Source organism: Suncus etruscus, chromosome 12 (genome assembly GCF_024139225.1).
Source record: "Suncus etruscus isolate mSunEtr1 chromosome 12, mSunEtr1.pri.cur, whole genome shotgun sequence".
Lineage (NCBI taxonomy): Eukaryota > Metazoa > Chordata > Mammalia > Eulipotyphla > Soricidae > Suncus > Suncus etruscus.
The window spans coordinates 9,177,445-9,197,149 of record NC_064859.1 but is presented as its reverse complement, the minus strand read 5'-3'; the positions used below and the strand labels follow the sequence as shown (position 1 = coordinate 9,197,149).

At 39.8% G+C, this 19,705-nt stretch overlaps 1 protein-coding gene and 1 non-coding gene across 2 annotated transcripts in view; both read right to left on the bottom strand.

Annotated features, from left to right (window-relative positions):
- Nucleotides 1-5,124: 5,124 nt before the first annotated feature.
- On the bottom strand, nucleotides 5,125-5,257 carry LOC126025449 (small nucleolar RNA SNORA51). The gene has a single exon (XR_007501454.1). It is a non-coding gene; the product is annotated as a small nucleolar RNA SNORA51 (small nucleolar RNA).
- A 965-nt stretch (nucleotides 5,258-6,222) lies between these two features.
- Nucleotides 6,223-19,705, bottom strand: part of SH3TC2 (SH3 domain and tetratricopeptide repeats 2) — a 78,333-nt gene continuing 64,850 nt past the window's right edge. The window contains exons 13-17 of the mRNA XM_049785152.1: nucleotides 19,296-19,446; nucleotides 15,617-15,739; nucleotides 14,049-14,199; nucleotides 9,754-9,950; nucleotides 6,223-6,524 (exon numbers count right to left, since the gene is read on the bottom strand). Coding sequence (XP_049641109.1) covers nucleotides 6,333-6,524; nucleotides 9,754-9,950; nucleotides 14,049-14,199; nucleotides 15,617-15,739; nucleotides 19,296-19,446 — 814 coding nt within the window. The 3' untranslated portion in view covers nucleotides 6,223-6,332. The remainder of the gene's footprint in view (nucleotides 6,525-9,753; nucleotides 9,951-14,048; nucleotides 14,200-15,616; nucleotides 15,740-19,295; nucleotides 19,447-19,705) is intronic.

The window sequence follows — 19,705 nt, the reverse complement described above, 5'->3', positions numbered from 1 at the left end:
AGGGAAGGCAGGCACCTTACCTTTAGCGCCACCGCCCGGCCCCATTCAGTAATTTTTATCCTGAATCATAATCAGATTTTAGCTTGTGCCCTTCCTTTCCTTTCATACAGCAGTACTCCCTCTTCCCTGAGTGGAAAGTATATGCCTTGATATGGCTCTGAATAGCTTCAACTCTCCCTAAGGGAACGGCAGTCCTCTGCAAAGCTTAGTCTGTTTTTCTCTTGCTCAAGGATACTTGTTAGTCTACCTTCAACATTCCTGCCATTTGTAAATTTATTTTCATATCATTTAAGATTAAATCTAAGTTGGAACTGGCAGTAGGCAACAGGATTTAGCTTGAATTTCATGATGCTTTGTTTTCATTGTAGTTGAGTTGTTATGATATTCTATTTATGGGAAGTAGAACAGGTTTTTCCTCTACATAGAGCAGACATCCCTCATAAAATTAATTTATATGCATAAAGGAAGTAAATCACTTTAGAAAAAAATTTTGTAAATGGATATTCAGGAGACACTTGCACACATAAAAATACTTATGACAACCAATCAGAATTAGAGAAAGTCTGTCTTTAGTGCTGCCAAGTTATGAGACTCAAAGATCTAATGTCTTTGTCATTAACTCTCTGTGAGGCTAAAAAAATTCTTTCTATTATTCAGTTTACTGACCTATAAAAAGAAAAAAGGGCTGCAGATGGAGTTAAGAAGATTGCCTTATGCATAGACACATTAAAATGGGAAAACACTATACATACAGATTAGTTATTATCTAATAAATCTCATTACAATGTACCTTACACCCTGAACATTGATATAATGACCTGGCACAGGCCTCAGATGAATGGGCATTCTCCATTCATGCTGGAACCAGGCAAGCTATCTACGAAACATCCAAGGTCTTTTATAGCAACAGTTGGAAGCAGTCTTCTACCAGGAAAGACACTACCAAGGGTCTGACATCGACCTCCTAAAAAGACACTTCCGTTTATACTGAGAAGACGTGACAACAACAATGACCTGCGAGAAGACGTGACAACAACAATGACCTGCTCTACAGGACATGGTTCTCTGTATTGCCCCTTAAGTGTGAGGTGAAACGAGAGGATGCTCTGCACCATCCTGACTGTAATATGGGATATGCAGACTCCAGGATCTTTAATACAGAAGCATGATACCAACAACAGAGACTATGTGAGGAATGGAGGTGTATTGCCACTACAGACGATGACTTGAATTGGACAAACTAGTTTGCCTGGAGCCTAGAGTCAGTCCTGTGCCAGGAAACTTCAGGGGTAGGGTCTCCATGTATTTAGACCATAATTTGTCTTTCCATGTCCCTTATGTTTTGGTGGGCCTATGCAAACAAATGCCACTTTAATATCGTTTTTTTACTATGTTCCCTTGACTCCAATCCTTAAGAAAAACAACCCACTAAAACTTTTTGAGGTTAACTTAAACTAGTAAGCATGTGCATGGAACTAGATAAATGTACTTTGCCCTCAATGTTTAAAGAGTTACATAAGTCTAATATCTTTAGATTTTATGGTGTGCTGCTAAGAAATAATATGTACTACAACTGGGGATTTGAGGGACAAAGTAATTGTATTGTACATGGGTTCAGTTTTGTTTTTCTTAATGTTCTTTGGCTGAAAGTTCAAGTCTGGGATATCATCGATGGGACTACTGAGAATCCTGTTTATGGGTGATTGGGCTTCCACTGTAACTTTACCCTGTCCTCTTTCTTTGCATCTTTGTTGTCATAATTAAAATAATTAAAAAAGGGGCCGGGAAGGTGGCGCTAGAGGTAAGGTGTCTGCCTTGCAAGCGCTAGCGTAGGACGGACTGCGGTTCGATCCCCCAGTGTCCCATATAGTCCCCCAAGCCAGGGGCGATTTCTGAGCGCATAGCCAGGAGTAACCCCTGAGCGTCAAATGGGTGTGGCCCAAAAACCAAAAAAAAAAAAAAAAAAAAAAAAAAAAAGATTGCCTTATACACAGCAAACCCAGGTTCAATCCCCAGAACCACACAAGGTCTTCTGAACAACGAATGCCAGAAATGATTTCTGAACACAGAGCCTTCAGTAATACTCCAGCACTTCTGGGTGTGCCCAAAGTAAAAAAAAAAAATAAAAACGAAAACAAAAACACCGAAAATTAGGGTGTTGGAGAAATAGTACTGGGGTTAGGCCCTTGCCTTGAATGCATCCAATCTCAGTTCAATCCATAGCACTGTATATGATTACTTGATTGCCACCAAAAGTGATCACTGAGCACTTCCAGCTATTACCCTAATCTCCTCCTAAAATAGAAAAGAATAAAGTTGGAACATGAAAATTAGTATTCCGGGGCCGGGCGGTGGCGCTAAAGGTAAGGTGCCTGCCTTGCCTGCGCTAGCCTTGGACGGACCCCGGTGTCCCATATGGTCCCCCAAGCCAGGAGCAACTTCTGAGCACATAGCCAGGAGTAACCCCTGAGCATTACTGGGTGTGGCCCAAAAACCAAAAAAAAAAAAAAAATAGTATTTCGAGGCCTGAGCAGTGGTACAAGTGGTAAAAAATAATATTACAAAATTAATATTTCAATTAAAATTAATATTTCATCTTCCAAATACTCTTCCTGCTTAGGTGACATGAAGATAAAATACCCATAAAAGGAACCCCAGGGCAATCATACCTATTAGACTGGAGATAGAGGATCAAAAGTGCATAGAAGTAAGATGCCTTGCCCAAAGTCACACTACAATTTTATGTCTGTTTTAAGACCCAAATTCTGATTTCCCCTCCAGTACATTTCTCATTCCCATGTTCACACTCCCCACTACCTATCACTACCATTCCAATAAACTTCTGTCAAGTGAGCTACATTAATCCTAATATCTGAAAGGTATTAAGCTCACAAAGCATAAGCAAACTTGCACATATATTCATGTGCACATATAAACACTATATAAAGATTCCTTAAAATAATGGAGAAATAATCATTCACTGTTGAGTTTCAGAATGCTAACACGATTGGACAGGAAAGTAAGATACCTGAAAGCTGAGAAATATGTTAACAGGTTTATCAAAAGATTATAATTATCTCCCTTGTTTTTATTTAGATTAGATACAAGGAACCAGGTGCCAGAGAGGCATGCAGGTTTGAGTAAAGATTAAAATAAAGAGAATAACTCCCTCATCTCTGACTGCTATTTATGCATAAAAAATCTGCTTAAACAAAGACCTGACCTGATCCTCTCTTCACTCACCAAATTGAGGGGCTGGGGTGAACACAGGGGGAGCATAAGACCACCTTATTTTTTTCAAATCAGATTTTTAAAAATTGAATTTTAAAAGAAAATGTCAAAAGACTTTGCATATAGGATATAATCATGACAATAGCACAGTACATTGTTTTTATAATTTTTAATTGCCCTACCCTTGTTTTTGGAGGGGTGCTAAACATCTTTACAGCTCACCTGGTTAGGTTAATTTACCAGAATTTCTGGTGAACCAAAATATACAGAATCAGACTGTTTTAACCCAAATTGCCAATGAAATGTAAAATGCATTCATAAATAGAAGAAAAATAGCACTCACTAGAATGTGTGTATATGTGTGTGTGTGTAGCAGTTGAGAAAGAACTTGACAAACGAAGCCAACTGTAATGTTTCAATCGATTTCTATATGAACCTAAGATATGGCTGCTGGGAAGAAGGAAACTCAATGCAATATTAAATACAAATTGAGTCAAAAAGCAAAGTTTAGTTTAGTTATGGAAACTACTAATAAAATGAGAGAAATTGGTACCTGATCTAATGAGAAAAACCTGAGTCAAATGGGGAGTGGATCTGGTCCAATCAAGGCATCTTCAAATATAAGATGCATATAAGATTCTGGAACACTTGTTCCACTGACGTCTCTCAAGAATGTTGCTGAAAGGATTATGCATGGAAAGTTTAACTCAACCTACTGAGGGATCTTACAGCTTGTGGTAGGACTTAAAATTATTTTACGTGCTATATAGGGGACTTAGTTATGTCATTTCCTTCCAGAAAATGCTTACATATAAGTTAAATCACAATTTTTTCATGCTCCCTTTTCAAGTCTCTGTTCTTGAGGTGTTTCCACAGAACCTTTAGGCAGTAATGTGGGAGCAGGGCCTGAGGATAGACCTCAGCAATCTATGTCTCTGCTGGCTCCTTTGAGCTACGAGCATGTTGTACTTTCTATGAGGCCTACAAGTGGAAGGGGCCCAGCCTTTGATTCTAGACTACTTCATAAAACAGAGAGCAATTTGGCAATCAGTCAAGAACCTAAGAGAAGGTTCTTGTCTACTGCTGTGTAGACAATCCTGTAGAATGGACTCCAATCACCACCCCCAACCCCACTGCCGTCCCAACCAGCTCGTCAATTAAAAGGAATTAAAAGCAGAGGTCCAATAGTAAAATCTGAGCTAATGGGCATTAGCCAGTAAGTCCTATGATTTTATGCATAGGATTTTTATATTTCAAAGAATGAGTCTCCTTGTCTTGACATCACTTGAGTTGCTTTGTGAAGGGAAAAAAATGCTTCTGGGCTGTATCACAGACTCACTGAGAAACCAGAAAAATTCTTGTTACAGAAGTTGCTGGTGATTCTTTTATCTAACAGTTCTAGAGTGGCACTTCTCTCGAATTCTTGTGTCTTAGGATCACTTGGAGAGCAATAAGTCATCAGACAATGTGATTTTGTGGTCTTCAGTGGTGGTCTCAGTTATAGTGAAGCTCACAAAACAAGGCTCACACTGCTGACCCAGACAGTGAACCTCGAAGCCTTAGCGATTTCTGATTTTGCTCTCAAAGAAGTCAAACACTGCGGCAGGTGACCAGAAATATCCCAAAGATTCTTCACCTTCCAGTAGATCCATCCTTAGCAGTTTCCTCCCTTATGTGTGAGCTACCCCTAGTACTACTCTTGTCATGAGAACAGCACAAGAAAAGAAAACATCCATCCAAGTTCAGGTTAAGGAAGAGTGTGGCTTCCACTCCCATTCACTCCCCTTCAGCCTCCCTACATGGAAGTAGGTTACCATGGTGCGAGCTGGTCCGTGAAGAAGCCCCCCACTCCCATGGTAACAATCCCTGGGCAGTTTCTTTCTTTCTTTTTTTTTTTATCCCCCAATTCACAATACAGACCAGGCAAAGGGCCTAGGTTGAGGTGTATATGGGGTGCATTTACCGTACCTCCTCTTTCTATACAGTCAGTGTAAAGAACACAGCGTGTGGTAAGAATTGGGAGGCCCCTGGGCAGTTTCTGAGCAAGAGCAAGCAAGTTGCTGAGCCCAGCCATGAAACATGAGAGAGAGTGAGTTTGGCAGTGCAGCTCTTTTTAGTTGAACTTGAGAAGAATGCAGCAACATTACAAGCTTGACCATAGCCTGAAGAGCAACCCAGAGTCAGAGGATGCAGCTAAGTCATGCCTGGATTCCTGTGCCATGAGATAATAAACATTTTGAGCAATTGTGCATGGTATTGTAAAAGGAAGATAATAAAAGGATGTTTGGTAAAGGTGTTCCTCTGAAACCAACAAGACACCTGGGCACTTGGACTATCATACAAGTCCACTATCTCCTCAAGTCCAATTATAAAGGAGACAAATGTCTGTGATTGCAAAGGGCCACATTTAACAACTGGCAGTGCTTACATATAATTTAGACCACAATTTTTCTGTGGTCAATTTTCAAATCTCTGTTCATGAGACATTTCCTCAAAATTTCTTGGCAGTAATGAGGGGGCAGGGCCTCAGGATAGACCTCAGTAATCTGTATCTCTGCTGGCTCCTTTGAGCTAAAGCATGTTGTTGTATTCATTTCTGTGGGGCCTACTAGCAGGAACGACCATGCCTTTGGGCTGAGGAGAGAGAAGAAAAAAAGTCCCAGTCTTCCTAGGCATAAGAGGGATCTTTTCCCTGAGCAAAGACGGTGATGAGAACTAAGGCCCATACTTGTAATCTCTGGGGCAGTCTGAATTTTTTCTTTTTTTTTTTTTTTTTTTTTTTTACAGTAGAAGGAAGACATTTCGGGGGAGTATGAAGACCTTCATTTTCTCTAAGCTGATTGTGTGTTGAGACTGTACACTTCAGAGGCCCAGTGCACAGGAAAGCTGGCACCTTCTGGAAAAGCTCCAGACACAAGACAAGATTCCGAATCTGCTCTGAAAATTGGTACTTGTGTAACCAAATGAGCCTCCTCCTGGGTTCTGGCCAGGGTGACAGGAGGTGATGATAGCAAGGAGATGCAGTCCCCGATCCTGTGTGCAGGAACCTCCATCTGGAAGGCATGTCTGGCTGTGGTCACTTGTCTAACAGACACCTCTCCTCAGAGGGCAAGGCCACCACCACTCAGCCAGCGCGCTCTCTCAGAGGACCGTCCTGCAGAGCTGCTGTGCCACAGGGGGCTTTGGCAGATGTCATCCAGCATGCTCCGAATGGTGCTCTGCAGTTTCTCGTCACCCAACAGGACTGCAGCTGCCAGGGCTATCTGGAAATACTCAGTGGCATCGTGGGCATCCTAATCCCCATGTACGGGGTGGGAAAAAAAGAAATATAAGATCAGCAAGCATTTCTAGGATGGATTGGAGTTAGGGCATCTGGAAACTCACCTTTTGACATCAAATTGCTTTTCTACCCATTTCTGCTCATTCCTTGGAAGAACTCCAGACTGCTCTAATCCTTGGTTATTGTGCACCCCAGTGATTGTCCCCCAAAGGTTCTTGGTAATACCATTCCCATGCTTAGCCGGTCATAAAGCAGCACAACCTGAGTCACAGTACTTCCAGGGTGATTCCATCTGACCTATCACCACTGCTGGGCACCTTTCAGTATGATCTAGCAGGAAAAGCTCCCTTATCCTTTGAGCTATGGGGAAAAGCCTACTAAGAGCTAGAGGAAAATAAGGGGTAAGAACAGAAGAAAAATCCAGTCGAGGGGCTGAGGTAACTTAGTAAGACACATGTTGAGTAAGACACATCTGGGTCCTTGATCCCAGATGCCTTGTCAGATCTCCTAGTTATAGCCTTGGTGGCCCCTAAGAACTACCAGACCCAAGCTTCATCAAGTGTGTCTTCAGCCTCCCTCAAAACCATTAGATGCAATCCCTATGATAAAATTAAAATTTAAATATGCAGCACCAAGAGATCTGAGAGACAGAAAATTCCTTGATATTGAGTATCAGTATCCAGAACCATCAAAAACAACATTTATACCTGGACTCCAGTCACTTGAGCCAATAAGTTGGCTTTTTTTGGGGGGGCGGGGGGGAAACTACTTAAAAGTCCTTGTTTCTACAATCTGATCTCACATGGTTGGTCCTTGAACCACTTTCTAGGAACTGTGGGACACAGGAAAAATAGCTAGAATATTCATGTCCTCTATCCCTTCTCCATAAGTGGTGGGCATGAGGAATAGATACTTCTTTGGGTATTGTTCTCCATAAGTGGTGGGCATGAGGAATAGATACTTCTTTGGGTAATGTTAAAAGAGGAATATCTGGTTAACATTAATTCTCATCAGTTAATGATCCATTTAGACCAGGAACAATGTCTAATAAAAAAGAAAAGTACTGCAGAGCTGCTGAGAGAGCCTGAAGGCAAACATAGAATGGTTCAGAAGCTGCTAATTCAAGAAACCAGGGTTGAGCTAGAGCCCTCTAGGACCTTTAGTTAGGGGAAGACAGAAGACTGTAAAGGAGAATCACAGACCTCCTACATTGCTCTAAAGGTGACTTAAAAATAAAAACTTTAAATTAAGCTCCATCAAGGGCTGGAGTAGTAGCACAGTGGTAGGGCATTTTCCTTGCATGCAACTGACCCAGGATGGATGTGGGTTCAATCCCCAGCATCCCAAATGGCACCCCAAGCTAGGAGAGATTTCTGAACCAGGAGTAACCGCTGAGCACTGCTGGGTGTGGCTCAAACTCCTCCATATAAATTAATTAATTAATTAAGCTCCATCAGAGCAAACAGGAGAGAATTGGGTTAAGGCCTACTCAGGACTAGAAATGCTTCCAGACCACTCTATCTCTGCCTATGTTAATAACTCAACATAAGTTTGTCTCACACAATGACATGTACCTGGATTTCTCCTGAAATATAACTGTAAGAACTTATTTTCAGCTGACTTCTAACATTTTACAGATAAATAAATGACAGGCCTCTCCAAAAATGATAAGATAGGCTTTTTCCAATAAGTGTCATCTTGGCACTTACTAGAAAAAGTTAAGGTCAACTGAGACCTGTGATTTTCAATGAAGGATTGCCCATACTTAAGATACAGTCTAGAAAACTTTTTATCAGATAAGTCTAATCTATGTCAGGCAAATCTTTAGACTATCTGGTTTTGTCCTATAAGTGACCCTTTCCTTGCCAGGTGAGTTCTTCTTCCTCTCTTCTTCATGTCCCAGCCTCCATTCCCATATCTTTATCTCAGGATATATGCACTCAGTCTGTCTCATTTATCCTATAAATTATATTCAGGTAAATTCTCCATTAAAAAGTTTCCATTTTAAAAAAAAGGCATTTTTTTCTCTTATACTATGGCTGATGTCAATTTGTTTGCTACAGCAACCTATGAAGAAGCCAGAAGGGTATAGAAATTTTCCATTGGCATAACTACACATACAGGTAAAGCATTATATTTTATTTTCATTGTAGAGCTTGTTTTTTGGGGGGTCTGAAATATAGTTTTGGTCTATATTGTCAAAGGCCCTGGAGAAACTTACAAGCAACTGGCATGTGCCATGCTAAACAAAGGGGTCATAGAAACCATACCAATTGAAACAGAAAGCCTCAGTTTTCCTTTGCCCTGAATCATAGCAGTTCCTTGGTAACTGTCTCCATTTGCTCAACATACACCTTAAATCTCCAGGATCTTTATAATTTACTTTGTTTTGTTTCATTTTTTTTTGTTTTGTTTTGTTTTTTGGGCCACACCCAGCAGTGCTCAGGGGTTACTCCTGGCTCCACACTCAGAAACCATTCCTGGCATGCTCGGGGGACCATATGGGATGCTGGGATTCGAACCACCAGCCTTCTGCATGAAAGGCAAACACCTTACCTCCATGCTATCTCTCTGGTCTCTAAAATCTACTTTAAAAAAATCCTATAAAAACCTTGGGTTCTTCATGAGGAAAGAAAATAAGAAGTGTTCCAAGATTAAAAATTCTGCCACAGAGCTTAGCTTACCAAAGACTAAGAGGTAATGGGCAATACCTCAGGAAAATGGCCAAATAGATGACACAAAAGGCCTAAACTAGCCAGATCACACCATAAGATCCCTGCACACTCTAGAAAATTCTTGTCAATCAATAAGAAACACAAAGAACCCAGTTTCTATTTTAAATGGCCTATATTAAAAAATCCTTATTTTGAACTATACTAAGTTCCAACTCAGCAGGGGAATTTATTTCTCTTCATTTTCCAATCAACTTCTCTATTTTATAACTCTGCTTCTGAGCACATTTATTATTCAATATTTTCATTTATGAAAATATTGAAGAACTTAGGAACTGTAGACCCAAACAAAACAAATGTGGACCATCAGCAGGACAAAAATAAGAGGAGATGGGTTCTTCCTCCTCAATAAGGTGCAGGCCCTTGGAAAAGATTAAAGCACTGACTGAGTCTTCATGGGGGTCACTCATCCCCTGAAACAAGATTCCCTCAGCTTGAGCTTAAAACTTAGGGTAAGGGAAAAAATATGACTGATGGCAAGTCTGGCAGCACCTGGGAAGCCTGCTTTACCTGAAGCTGGTAGAAGGTGAGGCAGCCCAGGCGATAGTAGACTTTTACATAGTACAGGGCTTCCTTGGGACTCTGTAGACAGGGTGGACAGAGGGACAGAGTCTTCAGATAGCAATCTTCAGCCATCTCATACATGTGCAGTGAATAGTAGACTGTAGCAAGCCGGTGAAAAGCCACCAGCTTGTGTTTCTGATCACCTAAGAATGACAAAACAGATTCATGCAGTTTCATTAACATATCAGGAATTAAATTTGAGATCCAGGTCTCATGAAACTGGTCTCAGTGGACACAAATATTCTTTAAATAGCCATACAAAAGGGCCAGAATGGTAGTAATGTGGGTAGGTAGTACTGTGGATAGTACTGTCTTACACATGGGTTCAATCCTCACCTTAAGAGTGACCCTTGAGCATAGAGTCAGGATTAGGACCTGAGCACCACTGGTTATAGCATAGACAGCAAATAAAACATAAACAGGCCCACAAAAATAAGTAATTTTATATCTGCAACAAGAGTGTAATGGAGTTAATGAAAATCAACCACTTTAGCATATGGATCATTTTAAATTAAAAGTTATTTAATAGGGCCAGAAAGAGTAGGAGTAGGTTGCTTGCCTTGCACATGGCCAATCCAAATTTAATCCACAACCCTCCATATTATGCCCCAAGCATCACCAGGAGTAATTCTTGAATTCAAAGTCAAGAGCAACCCCTGAGCATTGCCAGGTGCAGTTTCCCAAAACAATAACTTAAAAATATTTTAAAATATAAATTAAAAGTTACTTAAGAAAATAGTCAATGTAAGAAGGGTCAGGGGCCCTCTCCGATCCCCCTAAGAGAAGGACACGAGTTCCCATGAAAGGTGCCCTCCAATTTGAAGAAGGTAGAGAGGAACCCTTATCACCACAGAGGGAGTTAAGTCTATTGGAAGAGACTAATCAATCAATTCTGTATCTCTTTATGAGTTACTATCCTTGCCTGTTTCTTTGGCTTTGTCAGTTCTTTACATTTATTATTCCTTATCAAAAATGTATAAGAACATTCTGCTTTTGTCACTTCCCTGAGTATCCTATCTTATGGTGACTAGATAGGTAGATAAATATATTAAATTAAATTATATTAAATTAGGTTTATTTTGATTAACCTGCTAAAAGAACCAAGAAGAATAGGAGAAAAAATGTTGTTATCCTACATCTGAAAGAAAGAAAGAAAGAAAGAAAGAAAGAAAGAAAGAAAGAAAGAAAGAAAGAAAGAAAGAAAGAAAGAAAGAAAGAAAGAAAGAAAGAAAGAAAGAAAGAAAGAAAGAAAGAAAGAAAGAAAGAAAGAAAGAAAGGAGAAAGAAAGAGAGAAAGAAAGAAAGAAAGAAAGAAAGAAAGAAAGAAAGAAAGAAAGAAAGAAAGAAAGAAAGAAAGAAAGAAAGAAAGAAAGAAAGAAAGAAAGAAAGAAAGAAAGAAAGAAAGAAAGAAAGAAAGAAAGAAAGAAAGAAAGAAAGAAAGAAAGAAAGAGAAAAGAAAGAAAGAAAGAAAGAAAGAAAGAAAGAAAGAAAGAAAGAAAGAAAGAAAGAAAGAAAAGAAAGAAAGAAAGAAAGAAAGAAAGAAAGAAGAAAGAAAGAAAGAAAGAAAGAAAGAAAGAAAGAAAGAAAGAAAGAAAGAAAGAAAGAAAGAAAGAAAGAAAGAGAAAGAAAGAAAGAAAGAAAGAAAGAAAGAAAGAAAGAAAGAAAGAAAGAAAGAAAGAAAGAAAGAAAGAAAGAAAGAAAGAAAGAAAGAAAGAAAGAAAGAAAGAAAGAAAGAAAGAAAGAAAGAAAGAAAGAAAGAAAGAAAGAAAGAAAGAAAGAAAGAAAGAAAGAAAGAAAATCCACACAGGGATTCTCTTGAGGGTAAGCACACCTAGGTTTTCCAGAATGAATCCTAAAGAAAGTTCCAGATTGCAGGTGTTGCTTTAACTCAAGATTCTTTCAGAGAAGTAGTTATTCCCAAATCTCTGTGGGCATCTAAAGGTGAAGGTCTCCTCCAGGACCTCAAGCTCCTTTACAGGCCCCTAGTCTCAGAGAAGCTAGAAAGAGCTTTGAAAACATTGGTTTTAAATGGGTCTAGGACTTCTTGTTTTGTTTTTGATGAGTTTTATTACTAATTTATTACTAATTACTAATTAGTAATTTATTACTAATTATTTTAATGCAACGTGATCTTTTTAAGAGAACAAAGACCAAACTGTAGTTGGAGAAGAGCAGAGATTTGCAAGATTTCTGATGCAATCTATAGTATGTGCCTACATTTCAAAGGACCAAAATGCAAGATTTTTGCAAAGAAAATTCTCTGATATGGAAAAATCCAGACATGGGGAAGTTCACAAAAAGGTAGTGCCCTTTCCACTTTCCACCTCCTCATCCTTCAGGAAAGGATAGGTAGAGTTCAGGAAGCAAGAGAGCAATTTCTCAAAATTAATAGCCACTACTTAGATAAGGTTTTCTGAAGTAAAAGAAATGGTAGTTGAAAGGCTGTGGGGGGTTGAGAGTGAGACAGTGTCAGAGAGAAAAAATGTGATAGAGAAATCTGAAGAGCAACACAGTATAACAAATTACAGTACTGTATAGTAATATGTCTTGGACTGTGAGAAGGCCCATAAATTCTTTCAAGAAACTTTGGAAGATTTCATTTGCCTCTCCATCAAGGATTCTCTAATTAAACCTGTTTTTCAAACACTAATAAGATGATTCTTTTCAATATTTTTATCCCGCTGTTTTAAAAATATTTAGAGGCAAGTACAGTGGGTAGAGTACTAATTGCTTTGCATGTGACCAAAACCCAACATGGTCTTCCAGACCCACCACCAAAAGTGATTTCTGAGTTCAGGGCCAGGTGTAACCTCTGAACACTGCTAGGTGTGGCCCAAAATCAAAAACAAAAATATTTAGCCCTGGCATCTCATATGGTCCCCCAAATACTACTAGAGTAACCTCTAAGCAAGGTGAGGGCCCTCCCCAAAAAATTTTAATGATTTTCTCCACTATGTTTTGATGAAAGGCAGTTAAATTTCAGCTAGCTTATAACGAAAATATGCATTTAATTTACATTTCAATTCCATATGAAAACTGGATTTCTCACTAGTATGTCTCAGTTCTTTTATGGTGAACATGGTTATCACAAGGGAAAAAAATTACCACCTGTTGATTAACATCTTAAAATTATTGAGTCCATGGTGGTGATGGATGATGGTGAGATGGATTGAGAGAGGCCTTTCTCTGCTGGCCTGGGCCATGTGCCTCCAACCCCCTTCAGCTGGCTTATCTGAGGATTCAGGATAGCCACGAGGAAATGATCTACAGACAGTCAGGTTTCAGAAGACATGAAGCTTTATTCAAGGCCCTAGCCACCTGGGCTAACCTTTTAAGCAAACTCTGTAAGTAGCCCTGCATTCAAGCCTGTCTCTTCTCCCTCCATCCTGCTTCTCATTCCATCTCTCTTGCTGACTCTCCCAATCAACCCTCTTTCCTTCCTCATTATTTACTCAAGGAGGGGGAGATGTCACCCCACCCCCATCTTCTACATAACCTTACCTGATGGTAAGATCAGCCCATTTCTGGGAGGGGTCTTTGGGAGGTAACAAAAGGATTGCCTCAGGGGGTAAAATAGATTCAAGGATTGAGAGGGAGCTTGAGGAGGAAGGATGATTGAGGGAGAAAAGACAGGCTTGAATGCTAATAATGAAGCTGGCTTGAAAGGTTTTAAAGCATAGGAGCCAAACATGGTGGGTAGGGCCTTGAATAAAGCTTCATGTCTCCTGAAGCCTAATTGCTGTGGATCATTTCCTCGCGGCTACCCTGAACCCACAGACCCACCGGAGGAGGGTATTGCACTGGTGGAGGGAGTTGCAGGCACGTGGCCGGGCCGGCAGAGAAAGGCCCATCCATCCATCTCATCACCATCCACCTCCATCCAGGACTACACAATTAACATGTTTTTCTACAACCACATAGACTGCCCCAGGGCAACACAAGTGACTTAACTTGAGAAGTCAAAGACTAATTACATGTCACCCACTGGTCAGCAGGTTTTTTGCATGGGCAACCTTTGGTTTTTAAGTATAGTACAAAAGCTGCCATTGTACCTCCTATGCTGGTGACATTCTCAAGTTGTCGATTAGCTTACACTGTTGTCACTCAACCAATCCCACACTGTTGGCCCGGTATTTGAACAACCTGGTCTAAATCCAGAGCCTTATCTGTTAATCTCCATTAGTGGTGCTGGAGTGTGTGACCCTCCCTTTCAGACAGACACCTGCCATTAGAGCCACCTACCTGCCACTGTGCTGAGCCTGGCTGCCAGTGTGGCAAACTCCAGTGCCTTTTCATAGCCTTCCAAGCTGATCTGCAGCTCTGTCAGTTTGTTAAAAATCCGTAGCTCTGTTCTCACCGCCTTCATTCTCCTTGCTAAGGGAACAGCACCAGCCTGAGAGTACAGTGAAGTGATTGAGAACAACCTCGCCCAAATAAGCCCCTGTGACATGTCAATGGACTTTGAGGAGAAGGTATTTAGGAACTACTCCCCTTGCCACCAACTCAGGAAGCCTTTTCTACCTTTTCCTTAGCTGCCTAAAGTAATTTGATAGAAAGAAAGAAGCTATCATCAAAATTAAGAAATCAAAAAAATATATGAAAGGTAAGTGCAACTAATTGAAGGAAGGTAGGAGCACTGAAGCTCCTTAGTCCAGGATGTCTATAAACCTCCGAGTTCTTCATGCCATTATGAGATCCCTGTATGGATCTGATTAAATTGGGTTTTCTTCAGTAAATTTGTGTAATATTCTTTCACTCATTAAACCAGACAAAGGATTTTAAAAGAAAAAGTTTCCTCTACAAAGATAGACAGAGAGAACCTTAATCTAGACAAGGTTCTATACAGATCCCATGCCAGTAGACTTAACGTTGTATGGGCAGGCTGAGAGAGTGGTAGTAACTAAAACCAGGGGGTCAATGTCCATGTACACTGGTGCTTGTTGAATATTCAATGACTGACTAAACAACAAAAAAGCAAAACACTAAATATCTGAATAAATAAAAATACAATATCAAATAAGCTAATGAGATTTCTGAAGCCAATTAGGACTAAATAGCAACTATAATTTTTGGCATGTCTGCTTAATACCTAGATATTTATTTAATAGGCATCATCTCTTTTCTATTTTTTTCTTTCCTGGGGGTGTCCTCCCGAGGATTGCTCTGGGTTCCAGTGTTCACTCTCAGTGCTTCTCTGATAATAGGATCAAGTGACTTGAGCCTGAAGATGCGATTCTGCTCAGTCCTTGTGATGCTGGGGGCTAACAGTGGTGGTACTTGGGGATCTCCAGGCTACACAGTGATGTTCAAAGAATGATGTAGAGCTAGGAATGGAACCCGAGTCAAGTGAACACCTTGCATGAAATATCTCTCTGGTTCTCAGCACAGTTTCCTGAATCAACTATTTTTTATTATCTTGCCTCGTCCATTGCATAACAAAAAATGAGTTTGAGGAGCTGGAATTATAAATGTTTTACTTTTTACTCTTTTATTAAATATATTAAATAAAAATATAGTCAAGCAAAAGATCTTACTCACAAATCCCTTTAAATTATCTCCTACCTGGAAACATCTAATTTCCAGATATGGATGCTGCAAACTCCGAGGAAGCATGCACATAAGCCATATGATGAATGCAGCATTCACAAAGCCTGGGAAAGATAGCTGGGCAATAGCTACTTTAACAACCAGCTACCCTAAAGGCCATGTGAGCAGTGTGAAAGAAGAAAAACAAATTACAGCCATCAAAAAAGAAGGGGTTCCCTGGCCATTTTCAAAATGCCTCCCCTGTGGCAGGGCAACAAACTCACTCGATAATATTCTACTGCACGGTGCCTGAAGCGTGGGCCATTGAAGAAAACATCTCCTGCCTCTTCATAGAGCTTGAGAGTCAAAGAGGGCTCGTCTGATGTAAGTGCCTTCTGGATAGCAGCCTGGATGGAACAGAGATGTCTGTGAAAGGCAGAGAGGACTTCCAAATGCTCATAAAACTAGTAGGCGTGAGCTTGACTACTGAGCTAACCCTCTGCTGACATCTCCAAATTCTGACTCATGCTCCACATTCACAGGCCAGGTGAGAAGCCATGACAAAACTCTGCTCTGATCTCTTCCCATTGTGGTAGGAGATATTACTTTGGTAGCCATGGAAATTAATTTTTATATAAGCAAAACATTTTGCTTATATAACTAAGGACGTATTTTAAAGTTCTTTAGGAGAACTGGAAAAACAGCACAGTGGTAGGGCATTTGCCTTGCATGTGGTCAACCCAGGATGGACCCTGGTTTGATTTCCAGTATCCCATATAGTTCCCCATGCCTGCCAGGAGCGATTTCTGAGAGCAAAGCCAGAATTAACCCCTGAGTACCACCAAGTGTGACCCAAAAACAAAAAACAAAAACAAATAAAAAATTAAAGTACTTTAGTAAACCACACTTTCATAAACATTGCTTACATGCAACCGTTCCAGAGACTCACTCTATTCTTGAAAGACATGTATACCAAGCAATGAAAAATCATGCATGCCATGCACACGCTAATCTAGGATGGACCACATTTGATCCCTCGGCATCTCATATGGTCCCCCAAGCCAGGAGCAACCCCTGAGCATCATCAGGTGTGGCCCAAAAAGCAAAAACAAAACAAAACAAAACAAAACAAAAAAACCAGCTATCTCAGGAGAGCCAAGTCTCTGTCCTGCCAAAGCCATACCAACTGCACCCAATATCCACAACCACCACTTTGCCAATGGCCCAGATTCACCACGAAACCACAAAGTTCTGCAGATGCCAAACTAATCAAAACTCAAGGTATGCCAATATTTGTACTGACATTTCCAAGATTTTTTTGGAGTGAGTGCAGGAACCCTCCTCCTGCCTTCTCCTACTTCCAGAAGCCATACACTACAAAAAAGCTACACACTGCAATATCAGCCACAGAGTCTGAAATTCCTGGACCACAAGGCTACATATTGTGACCATGTGACAGCTTCAGTTTTTTTCAATACTGTCATCCCAATAGGAGCACACTAATTTAGATGTCACTGTGGAATCAAAACCACCTAATGTTCAAAAACAAAACAAATAAGAAAAAATCGCTAGCAACAAATCCCTTAGCAAACCTCTGACTTCATGAAATCATTGCTAGATACATTAATTTTCATAAGTTTTCTTTTTGTGCTAATTTTTTTAATTATTCTGTATCACTTAACCTTTTAAGCAATAAAAAGCATATTATCTTTTACCTTCCAAGAGGGTAGACTTGGGAATGAATGGAAATCCAGGGACAATGTGATGGGAATTTTGTCTTGGTTGTAGGATTGATATTGGAACAAATGTATTATGAGCAACTATGTAAATTTTAAAAAATAAATAAAGTATTGAGATGGCAAATTAATAAAAAACATATCTATTATTTATGTAAATTGCTTAATGTAAATATCTCTATTGATTTGAAATTGGGTGAAAAAAACTTAGACTGCACGAGATCAGACATCAACCATACAACCCCAAACAGTTCCCTGCACCAGCACCAGAAATCAAACTCCACCAGGAGTTCCTAATACCACTCTGGCAACAATTTGTGCCAGTGTATGTGCATACGACATCCTGGATGAGGAAACAGCAACAACTTGATCTAAGGGCAGGTTCCCCAACCTCATCACCTAACGGTAAGATGAAATCGAAAGACACTCCATCCTTTGACCTGTGCAAAAACCAAGTTCACTAGTTACAGAAAATTGAATGCAACAACCATGACTGAGCAGAATTTTTGTAACCATAAAGACTCTAAGATGGGGCCGGGAAGGTGGCGCTAGAGGTAAGGTGACTGCCTTGCAAGCGCTAGCATAGGACGTACAGCAGTTTGATCCCCCAGCGTCCCATATGGTCCCCCCAAGCCAGGAGCGATTTCTGAGCTCATAGCCAGGAGTAACCCCTGAGCCTCAAACGGGTGTGGCCCAAAAAAACAAAAAACAAAAAAAAACAAAAATAAAAAAAAAAGACTCTAAGACCTGTGCAAAAACCAACATCTCTAATTGCAGAAGATTGACTTTGACAACCACAACTGAGCAGAATATTTCCTGGCACCATAAAAAGACCTTGGGGTTTGACAATGAACCTGGCCATAGCCTGTGGTCATTACCATGACATTATGCTTCAAGAGTGAAGAAACCCAAGAGAATTTCCTTTCTTTTCTTTTCTTTTTTTTTATTTATTTATTTATTTTTTTGGTTTGGGGTCATAGCCAGCAGCGTTCAGGGGTTACTCAAAAATCACTTTGAACAGTCTAGAGCTGAGCATGAAAGCTTCAAATCAAACTTCCATGGAGTAACTCTCAGTACTTACTGGTTTTATCACCTTAGTTACTCAGATTACTCAGTCCCATCTGTAAGTCCCATCTGTAAAGTGGGAATTTCAAGGGAAACTTCTGCAACTTTTGTAAGGAAGATTAAATCACACTATGAACATTATGTACTTAAAAAGGCCCCTGTATATGGTAAGCATATATCAATGATCATTGTTACATAACTATTATTAATGCTCAATGGGAGTAAAACTGTTGTAATTTAACAGGATCAAGAGATAAAAATGCAAAAAAAAATATGAGGCACATTTTAATCGTAAGAATCACCTTACATACCATAAAATATAAATATTGTTCACATTTTAGTAATTACTAATGTTAATAATCCCATGATGATGTTAATAATCCCATTCATTACAAAATTCCAAGAATTTAGTAAATTAACATGCATAGAGATTTCCAGAGCAAGGAATTACCAATCCTTACCCTTAAGAGTTAGGGTTCATAAATGAAGACACTGTGGCCAGAGAATCCAAGATCACACAGTCCATAAGCAATGGTCCTGTGATTTGATTCCTCTCTCCAAAGTTCTGACTCAGTACACTAGACCATAGTTCAGATATAAGACTCACAAAATCAAAGATTCCTAAGATGCTAGCAATATTTAATTAGAATCCAATGATAGTTATAGATGTTATTATTTCACATGATTGATAATCTGATTATAATCTGATTATATTTTACATATAATTATATTATTTACATATAACCATATATTTACCGATAAGCATATTCATATCCTAACAATAATGTTAAAGATAATCATAAAATAATAATAAAAGTCACATAGAGACTTTTAACTCAAATTGCACATCCTGAACTCAAGATTTACATTGAGTTTTGTAAAGATGGATACACTTTATGTGACTATTTATGTTACTAATATTATTTCTGTGTCAATTTATGTGACTCTTAAGGTCATGGGTGTAATATGGAGCTTGGGAACTGTTGTCTTCCCACCTGTATTCAATCTACCAGACCAACCTAATCTCTGGTGGATGTCAGAGCCCAAGATTGACCCTTATTCCAAAGACAGCACCACTTGCAAGAGGCTGCAGCCTCTTTATGAAGCACATAGCTACTCCCTAAATCTCCCAAGCCCTCAGACAAGCTTCTAGAAAACCTACCTGCAGGTAGAGCTCCACCAACTCATCTTCCTGCATGAGGTAGTGGAGTCGCCCAGCGCCTAGCCAGGATTCAGCCACCTTATCTTGCTTCCCCAGATCAATGAAGATGCGCAAGCTCTCCTTGATGCAAGTCAGGGACTTCCTGAGGGACCTGCAGGTGAAAACAGATAGAAATGTGAGGACTCAAAGGGGCACAGGATTCACGGGAATCCTGTAAAGAGGGAAACCAAAGCTCAAGAAAAGTACAATGATCACACCTGTGGTTTGAATCCCAATTCTGTTCCAATCAGAATATACAAAACTGCTCTGTGCCTTAGTTTCCTAATCTGTAATAGTCTTTAAGGATAACCTGCCTGAGGGGCTTGTTGTGAAAATTAGATGAGGATTAGAATAGAGTGCTAAGAACAGTG